Raw genomic sequence first — 23,093 nt, 5'->3', positions numbered from 1 at the left:
GTGAACTCTTAACTTTGTTGTCAGCAGCCCAGTGCCCAATCCACAGCACCACCAGGACGGCTTCATCAATCTCATAGTGCCTGTGTTTAACACTTTGCAAGTTTGTTCTTTCTAGTGTGCTACAGCCTTATGGACCATGACATTTGGGTTGCCGTGACACACCTTCTGACACATTTGTGTTGCCGTGAGCTGGAGTCAGTATAACGCACTTGACAATAGTCTCAATGAGATCTATGTTTTTTTAAAAACATTTTTGATGTTATGTATTATAACTGTCCTGAAGGATGAGATTAAGAGGTGGAAACTTTACCATATTAATATGGTGCACATAGACCCCTTTCTGTTTAATTCAGGACTGTGGCTAGATTTCAAAGAATTCTTTTTTTAAAAAAAAGGAAAATTACTAGAAATAAAAGTTGGTTCATCTGTCACTTTCCTAGCCAGCCTTCGTATCTCAGATGAAATAAATCATGAGGTTTTAAAAGAAAACTGCCCTGACCTTTTTTTTCAATTCCAGAGCTCCAGAGATTATATTGGGGTTGCCGTTTTGCGAAGCCATAGACATGTGGTCGTTGGGCTGTGTGATTGCAGAGTTATTCCTTGGATGGCCACTCTACCCAGGAGCCTTGGAGTATGACCAGGTAATAGCTCTCTCTTGATAATCTAGTAAAAGTGGTCAGAAATAAGATTAATAATAGATTTTAGGAATATAAGATACTAGGTGTATAATACATGTGAATTTTTTTTAAAGTTTTCAAACTTGGCATATAAAATTTAAATCCAAGTTCTCAAACTAATCTTTGATTAATAAAATGATACTGAAGTGTAAGGTTTAATAAGCAAAATTACAATTTAAAGGTCCCAAAACCAATTTGGTTTTTTTTTTTTTTATGTGTTAGAAAGAGTTTTATATCAAAGAGCAATTCTATATTGAGAAAACATCCCAGTCCAGATCAGGTCCATAAGTCCGATATTAGTTCCTGTGTCCGATACTAGTCCATAAGTTCCTCTTCAGATTCACGTAGCACATGCCATGATGGTGAAAGGAGGAAGATCACCTTTAGGTGGAAAGTCTGTGGATCCAGTGATGGTGGAAGCATCTCCAGGGCTCTGGCTGCCACCAGAGTGGCTCCATGTGGCTTGTCAACAGGAATGTCAAGCAGAGAGAGTGTGTGTCCCACCTCCAGGGAGGAAGACCAGAGTTCCCAGAATTCTCAGGAGGAAACCATGCCCACACAGAGCCTCACTGGCTATGACCTGATTGACAGGCCAGACTCCACCACTTTGTTCAAGTTGACAAGAGATTATGTAACTGCCACAACAGTTTTCCTTGATCTTCCTCATCCTTTCTAAAGTTCTGTATATTAGAAACCCCTTATGACCTTGTGCCAAAGGTCTCCCATCTAAATAAAATATCTTTGCCTTCCTCTTAACATATTTAAGACTATAGCAAATGTTTGCTTTAAAATGCACATTAATCATAATAGATAGTGCGATGTGAGAACAAACCTAGCAGTGATAATGAGAGAATGACTAACTGTGGTGGTTAAAGTTCTGTGCCAATGTCAGCTTTTCTAAAAACCAGTTTTATTAAAACTCTTGGGAGAAGCTTTGTATTGGCTTCTTACCCTAGAGACATCTAAAGAACTGAATTGTATCTCTTTACATAATTGTGCTTTGCTCTGGTGCCAACTTTTAGTTAACTGTTTGCCCTCCAAGGCATCACCAAAGACTTTTGGTTTTAAACCAACAACCATTATTGACCTTAAATACTTCAGTCACTGGGACCCTTTTCGCTGTTTTCAGTTGTTTTTGAATGATATGCTAAGCCTAGGTCAGCACAATTTAAATGATTTTAGTAGAATTTAGAAAGGTACTTCATTAAAAGCATTCTTTATTATAGTTTTTCTGGTATGTGTGCTAAAGGTATAAACACTATTGCTTGTCATCTTACTCCTTCTTTGTAAGAGACTTGTTATTAAATAGATACTTTTTAAAAATTAAATTAAAAGAGATTCATAGTGATCTTATTAAACAGATACACATTTAACTTTTATTTTAGTGGAAAATGCTAGTCAAAACTAATGAAGTATTTAAATTAATTTTGTCTCTCTGAAATTGGTTTATAGTGGGTTATTTTTAAAAGACAAAACACTAACATTTAAGCTAGAAATTATAATTAGAGAAATTTAAAGTATACATGGCACAATAAGTTGTACCTTAACTCTAATTTTTGGTACTTAGTTTTCTATATTAAAAGTGATATGAGAGGCAATTAATTTGGATGAATTAAGTGTTCCTGAGGTACTCTCAACATCATTTAATATTTATTTATACATTATAACTGTCTTTTGAAATGACTTTGTACTCTTCTTATTTTTATACCACATTTTCTATCTTCCTCGCCCAGCCCTTGTATTTAAGATGCCTCATGAAAGACAGTTTCCAGAAAGATTTCCTTTCTTCCTCGTTTCCTTCAGTGAGCCTCACTGCTTTTTACTCAGAGACTAACTTCTTGATACAGATGCTAAACTATCTCTAGCTCTGGAAGAATTGCTCCTCTAGCAGGAGAGTCACACGATTGATCTCTTAGGTGCTAGAGAAGAAATGAGATGTCAGTCAAACACTAGAAAGGCATCTTTGGCTTTGCAGATAACAATTTATGCCAGGTATAGTACTCTGGGACAGGACTCCATCTAGTGGCAATTTCAGACTGGTCTTTACAATTCTACTCTTCAATTGCTGATGTTAATACTGAAAGAGAGCCAAAGAGATTATTTAGTTAATTCCAAAGGACTATTGTGATTGTAAAAGGTTATTAGCATATAACCTCAGTAATTGGGGGGGGGGGGAGATGGTTACAAACAGACCCAGTAGAAGAACATCATTTATGTAAGTTTTAAACTATGTGGATACGCAAACTACAATGGGCTTTCATGAAGATAATCAGAGAAGAAGCCCAAACTCTAAACCAGACCTATTGCTGATGAGTCTCTCATGACTCGTAGCAAGCTGTGGCAGAGTTGAACTGCCCCATCTGGTTTCCAAGGCTGTAACTCTTTACAGAAGTAGACTGCCTCATCTTTTTCTCTCTCAATCCAGGTTACACTCATTTCTCCTCTGGCCTCATCCCCTCATCATAGTTATATAGCATTTAAAAAATGTACACTTTCAATTTCCTGCTGAAATTTCTTTAGCAGTTTGCCATTTGCCAGTGTAGGAAAGCCGAACTTTTTACTGATGAAGTTCCTTTCCCGTTTTCACTTCAGTTCTATCTCTTGCCATTGTTTCTGGACTTTTAACTCCAGGGTGGGTGGATTAGGTTCACTTTAACTTTCTATAATTAAACATATGTTAACTCTTAGCCAGTGAGTTCTTCCCACTTCCCCCCAGGGGTAACTCTTATTTTTGTCCTTAAAACCCAGTTTGGACATTATCTCTTCTGGCACCTTTTTTGGCTGTAGTTATTTCAGGTACTGCTTCTCTCTGTCTTTCCGTAGTGCATACCATTCAAAGAGCTAAGACACTAATTGTTAATTGTATGCTCCCCACTAAACTGAATTACGTAAAAAACCGAGGCTGTCTTTTCATTTGTGCTCTAATATCAAGCTTTGTGTTTTTGATATACAATAAGTGTTCAATCAATGTCTATTACATGGAAAAATAAAGTCTGCGTTGTAAATTATTTTTCAGATTCGATACATTTCTCAGACTCAAGGTTTACCAGGAGAACAGTTATTAAATGTGGGTACGAAGTCCACAAGATTTTTTTGCAGAGAAACAAATATTTCTCATTCTGGTTGGAGATTAAAGGTAATTCACACACACACACACACACACACACACACACACACACACACACAGACGTTCTTTTCAAGATGCCGCATATGTATGGATAAGAACCTTGCTTATTTTTATTTTATTACATTTCTTTTGAATTTTCATTTTTATCCTGTCTTTAGAGGAAAGGACTCTTAAGAATAACTTAAGAATAATCTGTAACCTAGGAAGATAATCTTAACTCATTTTTTATGCTTCTTAATCTTTTATAAGTATAATATCCTTTGTGTGTCTATTTCAGCTTCTCTATCCAATTCTACATTAATGAGGTTTATAGAGCAAGGGCTGAATCTGACCACTTATTATCACAAGTGCTTACTTTATTGTTTAGATTTTTCCAGGGTTCAATAAGTCTCAGTGGCTAACGGGATAGTTAATTAACAAATTTGATTCTATATATAATAGCTTTCTTGGGTTGGAGTTCACTCATTGTGGGCTTGATCCTTGGTCCTTGGGCCAGAACCAAGGTCGTCTGGGTTTTTTTTGGTATTAAAAGAAATGCATTTCTTTTTTGGTATTAAAAGAAATGCATTTTTGATGGTAACGTAAACAACAACAAAAATACTTTATTTTGAATTATATGAAAGTTTACAGAGCAAATCATCAGTTTACATTCCCTAATTCACACATGTTTTGTTTCAGCTCGTCTATTGTAGTCCCCTCAATGTACTGCCACTTAGTTCATCTCTTCTGTTTTCTGTGTCTGCTCCTCCTCCTTTCCGAATCATCTGAACTCTGTCTTGGATAAATGCTGCCTTTTTTTCATCTTAATTAATTGACTTAATGAGGGGGAGCTCCATTCTAGACCTGAATGGTGACTAAGGACCATATCCTTGGGAGTCCCACCTGTCTCCATCTCTCCAATAAGCTTGGTCTCTTTTATGATAGTGAATTCTGTTTCCTGTGAAACTTTTGCTTACGTTAGAATATTCAATGTATTAGACTATATGTTAGATTAAAGAAATAAACAGTTACAAATGGTGGTTGACAATGTATTATTTTCTCTCTTTGATATATTCAATAAGACTCTAGAAGAGCATGAGACAGAGACAGGAATGAAGTCTAAAGAAGCCAGAAAGTACATATTCAACAGCTTGGATGATATAGTGCATGTGAGTATCATAGTCAAATCTGGCAACTCTTGTAGCCTGGAAGGCCACGGATGCCTAAACAAGTCAACAATTTTCTAAAGAGTGTAAGTGTTTGCTGACTTTTCAAAGGAAACAGATTCTGAGCTTCAGGTGTGAAATTGCATTTGTCTTGATCAGATTTTTAATTTATACTCTCCTATTCTTTGGTTAAAAAGTACTTTCTTTTAAAAGGAAAATTCCAAGCAAACAATTTTCTTTTCCTTACATCCCATTGTCAAAAGATACTTGTTTCTTTAAAACAATTTTTTTCTCCTACTTCAAATCTCATTTAATATCTCAAAACATTTTGAGCATTTGTTAGGCTTAATTCTGTCTTGTTTTTAGATAATTGTAGTTCCTTGTTCTTCCCTTTTAAATTGTGAAACTTTAACATGCATTATCCTCTATGGTTTATTTTTTGTTTGGTGACTTGAAATATTGATTTTTTTAGGTGAACACGGTGATGGATTTGGAAGGAAGTGATCTTTTGGCCGAGAAAGCTGATAGAAGAGAATTTGTTAGCCTTTTGAAGAAAATGTTGCTGATTGATGCAGATTTAAGAATTACTCCAACTGAAACTTTGAACCATCCTTTTGTTAATATGAAACATCTTTTAGATTTTCCTCATAGCAACCAGTATGTTATTTTCACAATTATTTAAAGTAATTCTGGAAAAATAAGAATACTAGGTCTGTAGAAAATCAGTGTGTTAGAAAAGTGATTTTATTTTCTCATTGAATTTAAGTGAATGGAGTCAAAAGAGGTTAAGCTAGCCTGGCCAGGTTCACACAGAGGTGTAAGTGGCTGAAGAGAGCTAGAATATAAGTCTGCATTGCAGGCATCATCTTCTCTAAAATGCCAAACTGAAAATAAAAATGATCTTCGTTTTACATTAAATTCTTACTTTTAACCTCCAGGATAGTATATAAGGAAATGTTCACAGTTTTCTCTCATAAGACATATTTCAGTTTTCATAGACCTTAGGTTTCTATTCTGTTTTGAGTCTCTTCAGATCACTTGCTTTCTCTCTCCCTCCGTTTGCTCTTCTTCAGTGTGGAAGGGAAGGAGATAGTTTATGTGTTTGTAGAGAAGAAAATATGTTCCAGTTCAGAAGGCCTTACCAGTATTACTTTGGGCAGAAATTTTGAATTTTTCAGTCCTCAGTCTACTTGTGTTTGGGATGAAAGGAGTAAAATAAATGACATAATAATTGCTTTTGCAAAATAATTTTGAAAGATTGAATAAAGTAGACACAGGGATGAACCAGTGTCTACTATAATGAACTGTCTTTAAAATTAATATTTCTGTACATCCCAGCTACATTTTCCTTCAAACATTAAAAAATATCTTACTGTGATAACCGCATAACTTATTTTTTAAGGAGAATTAATTTCAAGAAATTTGATAAATATTTAGGGTAAGGATCATAAATTGATTATTTGTTTATAGCCCCAAACTTCTTGTTTTGTTATCTTTAGGAATACTACAGCTTTAAGATATACTATTACTTGATATGAAATCTTATCCTTTGTCGTAAGATTTAATGGTAAAAAAAAAATTGGGAAACAATCTGACCAAGTAACAGATGATCGAATTTGATCAGGAACAGTTTTTAAATTCTGTGAATACACATTAATTTTATACCAACTCTAAGCATCTGAAACAATATTTTAATTACCCATCATGTCTTCTTTTGCAGTGTAAAATCCTGTTTTCATATTATGGATATTTGTAAGTCTCATCTAAATTCATGTGACACAAATAATCACAGTAAAGCATCACTTTTAAGACCAGTTGCTTCAGGCAGTGCTGCTAATCTGACGGCAAATTTTACTAAAATTGGCACACTAAGAAGCCAGGTAAGCATGTATAGTGTTTAATCATTTACATTCCTCTTTTCTTAGACCTCTTGATTTTGCTTTGGCACTACACAGTGCTTCATGTGGGCAGGTAGGATTTAGAGTGCTGATGAGCTCTGACTATGGCTGCCCAGGCCAACAAGTGGGACGTAGTTAGTTGAACTCAGCTTCTTTATTTCGGTGTTTTTCTTCTCTTCCGTATCTTTCACCTGCCCTTGTATGCCACAGTGCTTCCAGGAAATAGGGTTTTCTTGGTCAGTTGGATTAGTTTCAAAGTTTTAGTTTGGTCAGTTTTCCTTTGGTGCTAATTTCTAGACCCATTTATATCACAGCATTGAAGAAGTGTGTGTGAGTGCCATAATGCCTGTGTAACACAGTGCTCACTGCTCATTGCAGGCGCTAACCACGTCCACGCATTCCGCTGTGCACCACGGGATGCCTCTGCAGGCGGGACCTGCGCAGTTTGCTTGTGGTGATGCTTTCCAGCAGACACTGATCATCTGTCCGCCAACGATCCCAGGTACTCTTCACGGACACTGGATTCGGAATGCAGGCCTGTGTTATTTTAGAGCACATTTATTTATCCATTAAGTACACTGCGTACTTTTTGCTGCATGTAGTGCTACATGTGGATTTCATTTAAGTTATTCAGAAGTCTCTAGGCCGGTGAGACTTTTCATGAAGTTAGCATTTTGACAAATGGATGAAATGGTGTATGCAGGCACTGTACAATCCACAGGATATGTGCCCTAATTGAAATTAGTGCACTTGGAAAACTACAGGTTGCCCTTTTGCCGTAGCCAAATCAAACCCACTGCCAGTGAGTCAATTCTCACTCATAGTGACCCTATGTAGGGTTTCTGTCTCGGTGTCCGAAACTGTCAGTCTTTACGGGGCAGGTAGTCTCACCTTTCTCCTGCAGAGTAGCCGATGGGTTTGAATTACCAACCCTGAGGCTAGCAGTCCAACACTTTACATTCGGTGGTGTCCCTCGTTCATATACAATAGCAAATGGAATGTTTCAGTGGAGTGGATGACAGAGCACTTTGGAGCAGGCTAGACATTCTCAAACTGGGAAATCTTTTAGAGAACAGTAACAAGCTCTGCTGCAAGATCCACTGAATTTTCTCCTTGCTAGGCTTTACCATCAACTTTCCCTTTGCCAAGTACATTACGAATGGAACGCTCAATGCCTGTTTGAACTTGGTGGTCCCACTGTATGATGTAAATACAAGTCCCGGGGGTGGGGGGGCAACACCTAAAAAAGCCCCACTGCCACTGAGCTAGTTCTGACTCAGTAACCTTATATTGTAGAATGCCTCCCTATGGTTTCTGATACTGTAAATATTTACAGGAACAAGCAGCCTCATCTTTCTCCCAAGGAGCAACTGACTTCTTTGAACTACTGACCTTGCAGTTAAATCAGGATATCTGGAATCTCGTTCTATTCCTGCTATTAACTGTGTTGTGTCATTGCAGACCAGTATCCTAATCTTAGTAACATGAAGCAGGTTGAGTTGATGATATCCTACTCATTTTTAGCCCTATTATTTCTAGATTCCGAACATTATTTTAAATTATTGGTAGTCTTCAGACTTTTCTATTTTTTATATCTGCTTCATTGCCTAATAAAAAGTTTAGAACATGTTTATTGACTTGATTGGCTGCTAAGGAGATGTGAAATAAGTTCATTAAAAACAGACAAACAAAAAACAATTCTTTTTGTGCGTGTGTGAATTGGGTGAAGGTTTACAAGCAGATCCTCAATCTTATATTCATTAAGCAATAGACACCTTGTTCCATCTTATTCATTACAACCCCCTCGATGTATTGTCACTTACCCCACTCTCTCCCTGTGTTTCCTCCTCTTACTCCTCTTTCTTGTCTAGCCTTTCTGAACTTTGCCCTTGAGGAAAAGCTACTTTTTAAAAAAAATCTCAAATGGTTGATTATTCTAAAATACACATACCTCATTGTCGGATTCTTCCATTGTCAACCTGTCTGTTGTTTGGCTGAAAATGGAGCCATGGGGGTGACTTTAGTTCCAGACCTGATGGTGATCAAGCAGGGCCATAGTCGTGGGGTTTGATCAGTCTCTAACCAACCCATGAGTCTGGTTTTTATATTTTTAGTTTTATGCCACATTTTTTCCTGCCCACTCTGTCCAGGACTTTCATCTTTCTCTCAGGGAATGACTGGTGGTTTCAAAATGCTGACTCTAGTTAGCAGCCCAACATGCAACCACTATGCCGCCAGGGCTCTTCCATCTAGCCGTGCTTGTGTACCATTTGTTGGTGAGTTCGCTGACTAAGACATGCTTTCTGGGAGGGATTAAGATCAGTTAAAATATTTACATAAATTTAATTCTTGCGTAGTGTCTTAGGTGGAACTCCAAATGAAAACCAAATGCGCAGCCATCAAGTCGATTCAGACTCAGCAGTCTTATAGAGAGATTAACACAGCCCCTGTGGGCTTCTGAGGCTGTACATCTTTATGGGAGCAGAAAGCCTCATCCGTCCTGCAGATCAGCTGGTGGGTTCAAACTGCTGACCTTGAGGTTAGCAGCCCAACTCGCCACCGGTGAAGCTCAGAGGGTAGGAAAATACCCTCACAGGACAATAAAATCTTCTTTGAAGAAATTAAACAAAACAGAGCTGACGTTATTCTCCATAGGATAAACACTTAAAATATGTTTTTGCAATAAAAAAAATTTAAGGTTACTTTTCAATTAAAAAAGAAATTGTTTTTTCCTTGTGGCTAACATATGGAACACCAAGATAATTTTAATCTAAAAATTGATTATGTTATGCTTAAATAATCTGCCAGCCCATATTGGAAGAAACTGTTACAATATACTGGAGGTAAGAAGTAGTGTATTTTTCTGGTCATTGGGCCTAACTCCAATTGGGGGGGCATTTCTAAAATCTTGCTGGTCCAGGTTGAATGTTGGGGTTATACTATGTTACTGTGTCACAAAATAATATGAGCCATCAAGATGCAGCTAATCTTCTCCATGTGCTTGGAGCAAATGAGGGAGGCGGAAACCAGAGAATCAGAAATGAAACTAGCCTGTAGGACAAATGGTCAACATGAATCGCAGCCTCATCTCCTCAAGAGAACTGAATGATGCCCGTTACCACTACACACCATGCTGAACAGGGATACAAGAGATGGACCATGAAAAATGTGCAACAAAACCTAAATTCTTTTGAAACTAGAGCAGTGGTTCTTAACCTTCCTAATGCCGCGACCCTTTTCCAAAGTTCCTAGTGTTGTGGTGAAACACCCCTCCCCACCAACCATAAAATCATTGCTACTTCATAACTGTAATTTTGCTAGTGCTATGAATTGGGTGACCTCTGTGAAAGGGTCGTTCAACCCTCAAAGGGGTCATGACTCACAGGTGGGGAACCGCTGGACTAGAGGAATATCTGAGACTCTTGCCCTGAGAGACCGTGTAAGCTTTACACTGAGTCTCCTCAGGGAGGTCGCTTTTCAGTTAAATAACAGATTAGCTTAAAAAATAATATCACCTGTGAGTGCTGTGCTCCTTTAAAAAACCATCTATAAGTAACTAAACAGTCAACAGTTACTCCAATGCCAAGATGAGATGGGGGTGGGCAGGGAAACTAGAATAATGGAAACGAGCAACTAGAACAGAAATGAGAATGTTATGAAACATGTAACCATTGCCACTGAACAATTTGTATAGAAATTGTTCATTAGAATCTTAATTTACTATGTAAATGTCGGCACATACACCTGCGAAATATTATTTAAAATTTAATGTCATAAATCTTAATGTTTGCCTGGTGCTTTGTAATGCATGAAATACAAATGTTAGAACTAACAAGCTTGACATGGTTGATAATCCTGCTTGCGTATTTTTCTAGTGCGTTAATGATAACATTTATCTCATTATCTCTGTACTAGGAATAGGAGCAGGTTAAGTCACAGAAGCAAAATTTAGTTATATCTTCTAACCAGCAATCAAACGCTGCCATCGAGTCCACTCCTGCTCATGCAACCCTATAGGACAGGGTAGAGCTGCTCCTGTGGGTTTCCGAGGCTGTAACTCTTTATTGAAGTAAAAAGCCTCATCTTTCTCCCAAAGAGCAACTGGTGGTTTCAAACTGCTGACCTTGAGGGTAGCAGCCCAACGTGTAACCACTATGCCACAAGGGCTTCTCTATATTCTCAAAGGAGGGAGAAACATTTCAACTTTGGATTTCCTTTGGAGTTTGAAATGAGTGCTCTATCTCTTCCATCTGTGTGAGCTTGTGATGTATTCCTTGTTGGTGATGAGTTTCTATTATAAAGATCCTAGCACAGTACTAAGCAACCTGGAAGGAGGGTGTGTGTGTGTGTGTGTGTGTGCACGTATATGATTATGTACCCTCCTTGGTGATCTGGATGCTAAGCTAGATGTTACCTTTCTATGTCCTGTGGCAGAACTATTTGAAAAAGAAAATAAAGCTACAGCAGTAAAATTTAGAAAATGAGTTTCAAGAAAAATAAATGATGTGGCTTTGGTGTATGCATTTCAGAAGAGAAGCCAGATTAACTGTACAGCAGGTTTTTGTGGTGTGCTGCAAGAAAGCACCTCACTTCCTAACAATGCTTTGTGAGTTTTGTGAAAAGCATATGCAAGGAGTGTTTTTATAATCCTACTCGGAATTTCAGCAAGTCTTTAAATTTAAAATAATTTTATATGTTAAATCATAGGACTGCCTTGTCTTTCCTTTAAGACTTGCTCTTGTCTGTTTCCATAGGTATTCCTGCAACTCACGGTAAACCCACTAGTTACTCAATCAGGGTAGATAACACAGTTCCCCTTGTGACTCAGGCCGCAGCTGTGCAGCCGCTGCAGATCCGAGCAGGAGTTCTTTCCCAGGTTGGTAACAGTCTGTCCCTTTACCACATGTGCTCTCCTCCTCCCAGGCAGGTGGAGGTCCAGGTCGATTGCAGTATATCAGCCCAGCTGGTTGGGAAAAATAAAAAGGATCTAGATGGGCATGTGGCCCATTGTAGTTTACTGACTTGATTCTTTAATAATTATCAGTTTTTTGTTACCTTGATCAATTTTGGGGGTTAAGATACAGTAAAGATGAAGTCTGTCACAAGTAAAGACAAGTATGTCACTTACCAGTGTTTTGTCTTGTTTGGTTTGGATGCAGCAGGCGTGGTCTGGTAGAACACAGCAGATGCTGGTACCTGCCTGGCAACAGATAGCACCCATGGCTCCTGCTACAACTACACTAACTTCTGAGGGTGTGGCTGGTTCACAAAGGCTTGGAGACTGGGGGTAAATTTTAAAAATATATATATTTTAATAGTACTTCTTGGTGAGCAGTTAGTAAAATAGATATTGGTAAAGAAAGGATTCAACTTCTCTGAACTTTCTTCCTAGGAAAATTATTTCACACAGCAACCATTATAACTCAGTGATGCCGCAGCCTCTGCTCACCAATCAGATAACCCTCTCTGCCCCTCAGCCCATAAGTGTGGGCATTGCACACGTGGTCTGGCCACAGCCTGCCACCACCAAGAAAAACAAGCTCTGCCACAACAGGTCAGTACTGCTGCGTTTCCTTTGCTCTGCACTTTGAGAATTGATCTTTAAAATAAATTTTTGCATGGACACTAAAGGGTCACTCTGTTATAGTCAAAATGACCTCTTTGATAGAGCCTTGCTTACAAACACTAAGCCAGCTCCCTTCTCAATTTCTCAGAGGTATTTTGGTAAAACTAATGGAATGGGAGCCAGGAAGAGAGGAAATAAATGCTTTCAGTTGGTAAGATTGTCTTTATTGCCCTTCTGATTTGTTATCTACTTAAACTGTAGTGATTTTAGACATCAGATAGCACATTTACTCCCTGTAAAAAATGACCATTTGAATGTATATAAATGCAGTTTACATTGGTATTTCCAGATATAATTCTATTTTCTATTTCACAAAAACTAAAGCTTTTTATGCCATTGTTGTTACATACACAGTTTTGAACACGTGAAGGTTCCTGTCCGATTTAACAAATCTTAGAAAAATGTCACGTGCATGTTTTGATTATAGCCATGACATATTATTCCTTTGGTTGTAGGAGTAATTCAATGCAGAATACCAATATTCCCCATTCAGCATTTATTTCTCCAAAGATGGTCAATGGGAAAGATGTCGAGGAAGTCAGTTGTGTTGAAACACAGGACAATCATGACCCAGAAGGAGAGGCAAGAAACGGGTGTGGCACGCCTGTCAGACAGGACTCGGACTCCTCGGGCTCAGACAAACAGCGGCAAACCATCGTCATCGCCGACTCCCCAAGCCCCGCCGTGAGTGTCATCACCATCAGCAGCGACACCGACGAGGAGGAGACGTCGCAGAGGCACTCGCGCCGAGAGTGAGTTGCCCAGCGTCCCGTGGCTGCCCTGGTGTCCTCTGGGGTGGTGGGAAAGCACTTGAGTGGTTCGTTTCACGTGTGTCATGTCCATCAGGCTTTTTAAATGGAGGGAGCTTTCAAAATAGTCTTTAGCATGATGGTTATAGACGCTTTCCACATTTCACACTTCAGATTTTTGTCTGTGGAAGGTCATTCTGAAATGCTCCTTAACTTTGGTTGAATAATACACATTTTGGCTATTTGTGCAGCCTTCTCAGTTTTGATACATTTCCTCCTTTCTTCTCCATTAGATGTAAAGGGAATCTCGATTGTGAAGCTTGTCAGAGCACTTTGAATATTGACCGGATGTGCTCACTAAGTAGTCCTGATAGTACTTTGAGCACCAGCTCCTCCGGGCAGTTCAGCCCATCCCCTTGCAAGAGACCCAACAGGTAAAGGAATGTTAATAGCAGTGTATATATACTTTAATATCACACCTACTAAGAAGTCTATGACTTATTTTTGTTGTTGTTTAAAATATTTGCCTGCTAGTTAACCATAGTGCTTTCTTTTCTGAACCTAAGTTTTGAACAAGTCCACTTTTTAAAAATGTAGGATTTATCAGTTTTTGTAATATTTCAGAATAACTCTAAATGTGAAATTGGAGAACTAATTTTGTAACAGTCGTCTGTTTTTAAGAGGGTAAAAAACACATCTTACCAACTTTGGCTTTGCGGACTATCATTGTACTTAATCTCAAGATTAAAATATATACCTTAGCAAAAAAAAAAAAAAAAAAGAACTGGTTTGCATGGTGTTCTAGAGTCACTCGTTGATAGGAGAGCAGCCACTATAATTTTCTCTCTCCCACTGGTGATTGAGTTGCATGGTTTCATCTCTTATCTCCTGTCATTCTCGTGGTCAAGGACCATGCACAGTTGTCAAAGCAGCAAGCGTCTCCTCACATACTGTAAGCTAAACTGAAGTCACAAAAAAGTTTCAATGTAGTACCTTTGATTTTTTTTAAGTTGCTTCTTAATCTTAATTTTATACATTTGATTTCTCTTTCCTAGTCAGGAAAACCAAACAAAACTCACCACAAGTGAGTCAATTCTGATACATGGCGACCCTACAGGGCATGGTAGAACTGCCTCTGAGGGTTTTTGAGACTGTAACTCTTTACAGGAGTAGAAAGCTTCAACGTTCTCCTGAGGAGTGGCTGGTGGTTTCGAACTGCTGACATTGCAGTTCAGTCCAATGTGTAACCACTATGCTGCCAGGGCTTCTCAGTTACGAAATAGAGTATCAAATACTCAAAATTAATCTCTGTTGAAGACGCAAAGACGTTTATTTAACACACCTACTTCTCACAAGTTACTATGATAGTATTTGGAAGATAATGTAAACATATTAAAAGAGATTGCACATTAAAACAGTACGTGTGGTACAAATCCCAAGGAGAGAGACAGGGCCTGAGTAGGCCAGGAGAGATGAGAGAGGGGAAGAAGACCTGACGAATAACTGGCTAACGGAAGTCAGGTACCCACTCCTGGCACATTAGATGGCACATTAGAATTTAATCTGTCCACCATTCACATGCTTATTATATATGTGTGCCTTTCACTCAGATTATCCAAAACAATGCTTCTGCAATAGTATCTTGGTGAAATTATCCAGAATTTATAAAGGAGCATTTTATTAGCTGTTACTAAGATCAAGTAGAAGGGAGAAAGTAGAGAAAATTCAGGGTCAAAGGGGGGTTCCTGAACAAGACAGAATTAGAGTAAGCAATCTGAAGAAAGAAATGATTATGAGGGTTTAGAAAGTCTATGAAAAAAATTATTGGACAAGGAAACATGTGTTATTAGATACAAAACTGATTAAGAGCCTTAGCAGGTTCCTTGAGCCTGGATGTCATTTAACTGTAGATTTAATGTTGGGAAAACATTGTTCATAAAAATGCTTTCCTGATGTAGCATGTCAGATGAAGAGCAAGAAAGTGGCTGTGATACTGTGGATGGCTCTCCAACATCCGAGTCTTCCGGGCACGGCAGTCCGTTTGCAGAGAACAGCTTTGTGGAGAACACTCATCCGAACACAGACCTGGTAACCTCCTCGGACACGAAAACCAAACCAGCTGTTTGCACTGTGGGGGTGCCGCCACTGGGGCTGGAAAACGGATTAAATGCCGATGAGCATATGACAAACACAGGTAGGTGGAATCCTCTGTTTCCCTCATTGTTGTTTAAAGGGTCTTGATTTAGCAGTATCAGAGAACCTCGTTGTCAGAAGCCACCTCTCAGTTTCCCACTTGACCCTACCATGCTTGTCATCCAGAAGAAAGCTCATCATCCAGCACTGGGGAGCATGAGCTCGCTTTTTTTTTTACTTAATTTTAAGTTCTGTATGTACTCTCACGTAAGATAGCTAACGTCCATTTGAATGTTCTTGTTTAGAGAAGAGAAAGCCATCAACTCTCTAACATTTTGTTTGTTGCCAGATTCTCCATGCCAGCCATTAATAAAAGGACGGCCTGCTCCTGGAAGATCACATCAGCCTTCGGCAGTGGGCAGTCGTCAGCAGAAATTGACATCAGCATTCCAGCAGCAGCATTTGAACTACAGTCAGGTTTGTTTGTTTGTTTGTGTAGAGTCTTGGGATTCAGATGTAACCTTTTCTCTCACTTGGAGACAAAGGGATTCTGGAACTCTACAGTCTTAATAAGTTTTTCTCTTATCTGAACTAGCTAAAGAGTTGATAGGCCTAATAAGAGATGATTAAGCAGATTACTCATGGCGTTTCTTCAGAAAGAGTAGGTTTCTAGATTGTCTTAGCTATTTGTTGAGTGTGTTTGTTGTTTGAGATCTGTTACTCAGCATGTACAGTGATGCACTGATGGTGGTATTTTTTATGTGATATGGTGGGGTCCATTCACTTTATCAGTTACTTTTCATTGATTCAGCCTCATGGTTGTCAGATTGTGTTTTAGTTGGGGCAACAAAGATCCATAAACATTAGAGTCAGACTTTGGGTTCCAATTCTGATTTTATCAAATGCTGCTTATAATGTGGTCTTGGCCATGTCTCTTCACGACAGATCTGGGCATCAGTTAATGGGAATAATAGCTATATCATGAGGCTGTTTAAAATGGAATAAAGCTGTGTACGTAGAGGAAGTTTAACTTGACATATATTAAGTGCTCCATAAATGGTAGTTTTCAGTTGTGGTGGAGATGGTAACAGTACCAGCAGCAGAGTAGCAATGTTACTGTTGTTATAGTATGTAGTAGTAAATATAAAAATGATAGCACTAGTACATGTGAAATTGATTTTTTTTCCTTTTTGTACTTAGTATAATCTAGTTCTGAAAAGATCCACTCATTGTTATCAGTCCTAACAGACTATAGTAATTTCCTTTTCTTTTCAATTTTATAAAATTTGTAATTCAGTTGTTTTTTCTTTGTGGATAGGTTCAACACTTTGGATCTGGACATCAAGAGTGGAATGGAAACTTTGGCCATCGACGACAAGCTTATATCCCTACTAGTGTTACCAGTAATCCATTCACTCTTTCTCATGGAAGTCCCAGTCACACAGCAGTGCATGCCCATCTGGCTGGAAGTGCTCACCTTGGAGGACAGCCTACTTTCCTTCCATACCCATCATCAGCTGCCCTCAGTAGTGCTGCACCAGTGGCCCACCTCTTAGCCTCTCCATGTACCTCAAGACCTATGTTACAGCATCCAACCTATAACCTCTCCCATCCCAGTGGCATAGTTCACCAAGTCCCAGTGGGCATAAATCCCCGTCTGTTACCATCCCCAACCATTCATCAGACTCCGTACAAACCAATCTTCCCACCACATTCTTACATTGCAGCGTCACCTGCATATACTGGATTTCCATTGAGTCCAACAAAACTCAGCCAGTATCCATATATGTGAAAACTCAAAACAGTATATTGAGGAAGCTCAATGAAATAACCATTTGATTAAAAATAAAAACATGGTATTTAATAAATATTAGCCATGGCACAAGAAAATTATTTTTGAATCATGTAGACTTGGGTGCAATTTAAACAACTTTGAGCTTTAAAAAAAACTCACTTTTAATGTGTTTTGCACATTTGGTATAACTTGTCTTTGGTCATGTTATCTTCTTATGTAGTAACTCTAGACAGGTGACTTATGGGAGCAGAAGTCCAGTTTTGCTCCTGCTATTTTTTATAAAATTGCCTTCTAACTAGTGCAAGACACGTCCACATTTGGGAAGCCATTCTGTGTACAGACTTAGAGCAACAGATGCACATATGTCAGAATTACAGCATACAAGTGAAGTGTATTATCTCTGTCTTAGTGTGTAAATGTTGGGTCACTTACCTAAGAAGTTGAGCTATTGTTCTTTACATTTGCATGTGTCTTTTGCATGGGCAAAATGTTGCCTAGACTTTGCTCTTAAATGTTGTTCTAATAATCTCAGCTGCATTGTAAACCGTTCCCACACATAGTGCCTTAAATATTTGAGGTTGTTAATGTTATTACTTATTATAAATGTTGAGGACTGCAGCACTTAAAATCCAGACCTACTCTTTTCTTTTGATAGAGTAATGTTCTTTTTGGGTTTTGTGTGGTATGATTTTGGATAGTAACTGTTTTTTCTTTATTAAGAGGGCAGCATGTTTGCTATAGCTAAATTCTGCTGTCTGATTTTTCAGAATGATCTAGCTTCAAGAAAAGCAAGCAGTTTGTAGTGCTTAAGAAAAATTAATTCAGTATCTAATGGATAGTTGATAACTGTCACAACACGGCATTTTATATAATGTTAAGTGAAACTGCAATACAATCTAGGTTTATTTTGGGAGTGTTTGCTGTATAATTGGATTTAATAAAATGTTTAGAGATATGCAGTAGGCATGACTTTGAATAGATAAAGGAAGAAAATGCAAAATGCTCATTGATTCATGATGTGGTTTCATCTTAGCTTGGGCAAACCATGCAGTATTTAATAAATAGTAGCAGAATATTTACTATTGAAGCTTGAAAAGATGTGAGTTCTTTGTGTGCAATTTTTCATTTATGCATGTGAGAGGGTTTTTTAAAAAAATATTTTTACATTGTATTTGTTTTGCTTGTTGGTGGTGTTTGCTTATTTAATACATTCCGTCAGGGACAAAAATTACATGCTTTTTCCCCCCCTTCCCTTAGGAAGTATGTCTTGGGTTTTACCCCCTTTATTGAATTCATTTCTTTCTTTTTTTGTGGTGGTGGTGATGTTTAAATGAAGTTGCTTTTACAGCACCAAAGACTTTATCATCCATTTCCTATATAAAAGGTAGCTACTTTTTGCATAGACCTCGAGTATATTGTAGTGTAGAGATGGAATTTAAGAAAGGTATTAAACTGAGGCTGTGTTTTAGCTTACGGGCAAGTAATAAATTGTATCATTTATCTTGAATGTATCATAGATAAGCTGCTATATAACGATTGCCACTTCAGATAGCTGTGAAATTAGGTGATTAACTAGTTGTTACTTAGCCTTCTAATTTCTGTATAAGTCTAATTACATGAAATAGAATTTGGGGTTTTGGTTTTTTGTTGTTTTTTTTTTTTTAACTTGGCTTTCTGTTTGGAGTGTCATTGTAACTACTGTACTGTAAATGATGGAAAATAATTGCTTATGTTATTTTGGAGTGTGTTATTTGCATCAGTATTTTATCTCTATTAATGTTTGTGCTCATCACTGCATATAAAAACAACTTGGATGTATCAATGTAACTTGATTTTTTATTTTCATACTGGTATTGTAGACACTTGATTGAGAAAGCTGTATCTTGCAGGCTTGACTTAACTTTTTTTTCCTTAAAAATCTGGAATGTAATCTTACAGCATTTACTGGAATACAGAGTACAAAACAGTTGGGTGTAGACCTCTCCAAATGTTTTGGACTTACAGCATTTCTTTGGTGAATGAGTTGCATACCACTAGTACAGCGCTGACAATAAGCTAATAATGGACAAACATTTCTTTACTCCATTAACACAAGCAGTGTTTTATTTAATAATCAATGAAATGTGCCTGAAATTGGTTTTTAAAAATTACAGTATTAGATCATAAGATGAAAACCAGCAGTACATTTTTAGTCACACTGAAAATGAAGGACTTAATTTTCCCCACAAGTTTCAGTGTTTTTAGTAATCAATTCTATGCATTTTATATAAATATAAATATATAGCTAAATATAGTACACATAAGGAAGGAGTGGCCTGATTAATTTAAAAGATAATACACAGATGACAAATTTCTGGAGTCACCGTTTAACCCTTTCATGGCCCGTGGGACATATATCACCCGCCAACATTTTCAACCTCTCAGCTTTCTTGGGAACCTGATCGCCCAGTGGTACGTAGTCTGTGCCTGGCGGGGACTTGTGTAACTGTGTGTGAACCTAAGGAAGTAGGCCTTACCCAAGCAATCCTACCACAAGAGTCCACCTGGGACTTCTGTGCCCTGTATAATTGTATCAAAGCCCATATTACCTCAGACCAGCTTTTTTTATCTCTTATTTTCAGCATGCCTGTCATTACTGAAAATACTTATCAAAATAAAGATCCAAGCAGAAAGTGGTTCAGTCATGAAAGGGTTAAGCAATGTTGCCGCTCTCCAGAGCCTTTTACTTTAAAGTGTCACACATCCAGGGGATGCTGGCCTTTGCTCCCTTCTTGGAAATGAAATCAGTGCTGGGCGTGGGTATTTCAGAAACAGCACGTACAAGTACAGAACTGGCTCAGCTTGATTTTTTTTCAGGGTCCAATTCAAATGTTCCCTGACATGTCTTATTTTCTGTATTTAAGTTTCAAGACCGAGATCGTCTTGCTAAATGGACAATAAATGGTAAAATTCAACATTTTCATAAACAATCATAATGTTTGATAACCCCAGTTAAGTACACTGTTCTTAATTGATTATAATCATGGACTTTTTAATGTATCTAAAAGAAAACCATTTTTAAATTCTACTAATCTGAATTTAGTTTATTGACAAAAAGAATCTGGGTAATGTCTTTAAAACCATTTTTACCAGTTTTCTTGGTTTTAATTGCCTTTTTAAATAAAACACTGCATGACTTCCCATTTACATATTTGCATACTATTTTAATTCACAAGTGATTTTAAATGAAATATCCTGATATTTAGTTTGTTTTCCCTTTGGAGTTTTTAATTAAAGATGTTACTGTAATAGCAAAATCATTTTCGTTTTTAAAATCTACTAATTTTAAACTTTGTGTTAAGTAAAAGTTAAATCATACACTGCAAGGTGTAGAGGATTTGTTTTAATGAACCCAGTGATAGATATTTGATGATTAAGTTTGACTTGTTAACTGTCTAACAGTTGTAGACTGTGGCTTTCTTCTTGGGTTTGTTTGTTTTTGCTTTGACTTCTGTGCTACACTCGTTTGCCATGTAGCAATTGCACTGTGCAATATTACAATAAGGACTGGGAAAAAATTTTATGGATGTAATGTCTATTACGGTTTGCGATAGTATTTCTCTCTAGTTCTCAGTGATTTAAATGTGACCAAGCCTTCTGTACTTTGTCACAAAAAGCGGGTTTTCCAGGTGACTCTTTTGGTGAGTGTCAAAATAAGAATTTATGGTGTATTACTGTCGATTCACTTTGAATTAAAATATATATATTGCAGCAAACAGCTTGTTGACTTTTTTTCCATCCCAGAGTACTTGTTGTAGGGTAGGGAAGGGAAAAGGTTAATGACCTACCCAACTAATGTCATCTCATTTCATTTTTATTTTATTTTTTTAATCATTTTATTAGGGGCTCATACAACTCTTACCACATTTTCCCCCTTCCTCCCTACTACCCCCTCCCTCATGAGCCCTTGATAATTTATAAATTATTATTTTGTCATATCTTGCCTTGTCCAACGTCTCCCTTCACCCACTTTTCTGTTGTCTGTCCCCCAGGGAGGAGGTCACATATAGCTCCTTGTAATCGGTTCCCTCTTCTCATTTTATTTTTAAAACCACCCTGTGAGTTAAATGTTGTTATGTTCATTACAGAAATGAGGGAATAGCCTCAAAAAGTCTAGGCAACTGACCTAAGTCCCACGGCTAATGGGTGGTTAATGTGAGATAGGAACTAGACTATCCGTCTGTAACTGCTCTGCTGTCCACCAGTTCTTTCTTTCCAACTGAAGCTTGAGGCCATGTGCCACAAGCACCTGCAAGCAGAGAAGAGTCAGGACTCACCTGCCATCACCATTAAGTTTCCTCAAGCATTTTTGGGTGGAAATGTTTTTGTTTGGTATGCATGGGTGAAGAATGTAGAGCTCACGTGATTTCTTTTCCCTTGATATGTAAAACATGAGACTTCAAAAGAATGTGATTGTAGTAGGCCCATATCCTCAAATGGCACCCACACTTGAAGGTTCTGACTTTAGAGGGACACATGTGTAGAAAAGCTTTGGGGGGAAGCCCTTCACCAGAGCACACTGGCAAATACATGTGCTCGACCTCTCTTTCAATAAATTGAAACTGAATTTTAACTTAGATGCACTCTTTTGTGTTTAGCTTCTTTCAACATTTTATTTGTAAGATACATTTGTGTTGGGTGTATTTGTGGTTTATTCCTTTGTCTGCATGCACCATTAATTATTGCTGGACATTTTAGCAACTGCTAAGGTTTTTGGTGATTGGGATTACAAATAGTGTGTCTATGAACATGTTCGTCCATATTGTTTGGTGCACATTTGTATATTTTAGTGGGGGGCGTGGGCCTAGGCATAAAATTCTTAGGTTATAGGTTATGCACGTTTCACTTTAGTAGATGCTATCAAACAGTGTGCCACAGTGACCCAGAGCATTTATACTTGCTGGTAGTGCACGTTAATGCGAGTTGCAGTTGCTTGATGTCCTCCCAACACATTCAATTATGTTGTTCCTTTCATGAAGTTGTTTTTTGAGTGGGTGTGACGTGTCCAAAATAATATGAACATTTTAAATTTAGCCAACAGCACACTGATCCTACATATACATGAATCCCATTTATTTCAGTGTCCTTGAAAGTAAATTGGGTTCTTGAGAATACTAAATGTTTTTATTTAAATGAATCTAGGAATGTATTTAAAGGGGCAATAAGGTGAGAAAGATATAGAGCAACAGAAACTATTTGCCAAACAGTGCCTGGCACATAGTAGGTGTTCATGAGCCATTCACATATTTATATCCTTCACTTTCAGGCTTAGGAACTTTGTCTCTAGAAGTTTTGGGTTATGCCTGAGAAGTTTCTGTGACTGTGGCCCTTGCGTGCTCTGTTGTCTGTATTAACATACATGTAACAATTATATATGCCTTCACCATTATTCATGTGTCTTCCACCTGCTTAGTAATTTACTCTCTCTTACCTCCTATCACTAACCAACAAATCCCCCAACCCCTATGTGTAAATCTTTTTTTGTTGGTGGTGGTCTTAAACATTTGTCCTTTTGTGATTGACTTATTTCATGTAGCATAATGTCCTCCAGACTCATCTGTTCTTTATCTGAGTGAGATGTTTTTTCTGATTCATCATCATTCTTCACAGTTAAGTTGTATGAGGGGGTACCTCCCCCAAACCCTGATTTTTTTCAAAGCTATGTATGTAAATTTTTTTACTAAACCGTATCACCTTCAAAAGTGTTCTCCATTACATTTAATACTTGTCAAATCTTTGATTTCATTCTTGGAAACATTTTTCAAACTCGACGGCTGACTACCTCCCTCATTTTTTTCTTCACCTCTTCTACATCATCAAATTGCTGTCCTTTTACGTCCCTCTTCATTTGCAGAAGCAAAAAGAAGTCGCACAGAGTGAGGCCAGGTGAGTAAGGTGCATGGG

General features: G+C 37.8%; 1 protein-coding gene across 5 annotated transcripts in view; it reads left to right on the top strand.

Moving 5' to 3' along the window:
* The window catches only part of HIPK3 (homeodomain interacting protein kinase 3), an 89,514-nt gene extending 68,609 nt beyond the window's left edge, over nt 1-20,905 (top strand). For 2 of the 5 annotated variants that reach the window (XM_045290885.1, XM_045290884.1), the window contains exons 3-17: nt 518-641; nt 3,694-3,813; nt 4,866-4,952; nt 5,422-5,606; nt 6,670-6,829; nt 7,226-7,349; nt 11,602-11,723; nt 12,007-12,134; nt 12,240-12,401; nt 12,562-12,624; nt 12,929-13,225; nt 13,516-13,656; nt 15,181-15,416; nt 15,705-15,832; nt 16,674-20,905. In XM_045290885.1, coding sequence (XP_045146820.1) covers nt 518-641; nt 3,694-3,813; nt 4,866-4,952; nt 5,422-5,606; nt 6,670-6,829; nt 7,226-7,349; nt 11,602-11,723; nt 12,007-12,134; nt 12,240-12,401; nt 12,562-12,624; nt 12,929-13,225; nt 13,516-13,656; nt 15,181-15,416; nt 15,705-15,832; nt 16,674-17,147 — 2,551 coding nt within the window. In that variant the 3' untranslated portion in view covers nt 17,148-20,905. The remainder of the gene's footprint in view (nt 1-517; nt 642-3,693; nt 3,814-4,865; nt 4,953-5,421; nt 5,607-6,669; nt 6,830-7,225; nt 7,350-11,601; nt 11,724-12,006; nt 12,135-12,239; nt 12,402-12,561; nt 12,625-12,928; nt 13,226-13,515; nt 13,657-15,180; nt 15,417-15,704; nt 15,833-16,673) is intronic. The other 3 variants (XM_004708278.2, XM_004708279.2, XM_045290886.1) reach the window with 3 other exon arrangements.
* Nucleotides 20,906-23,093: the final 2,188 nt, after the last annotated feature.

This window comes from Echinops telfairi, unplaced genomic scaffold (genome assembly GCF_000313985.2).
Source record: "Echinops telfairi isolate 266 unplaced genomic scaffold, ASM31398v2 ScPeMD7_60;HRSCAF=208, whole genome shotgun sequence".
NCBI classification, from domain to species: Eukaryota; Metazoa; Chordata; class Mammalia; order Afrosoricida; family Tenrecidae; genus Echinops; species Echinops telfairi.
Note: the sequence above shows the minus strand (reverse complement) of the source record. Positions and strands in the feature narration are given on the sequence as shown.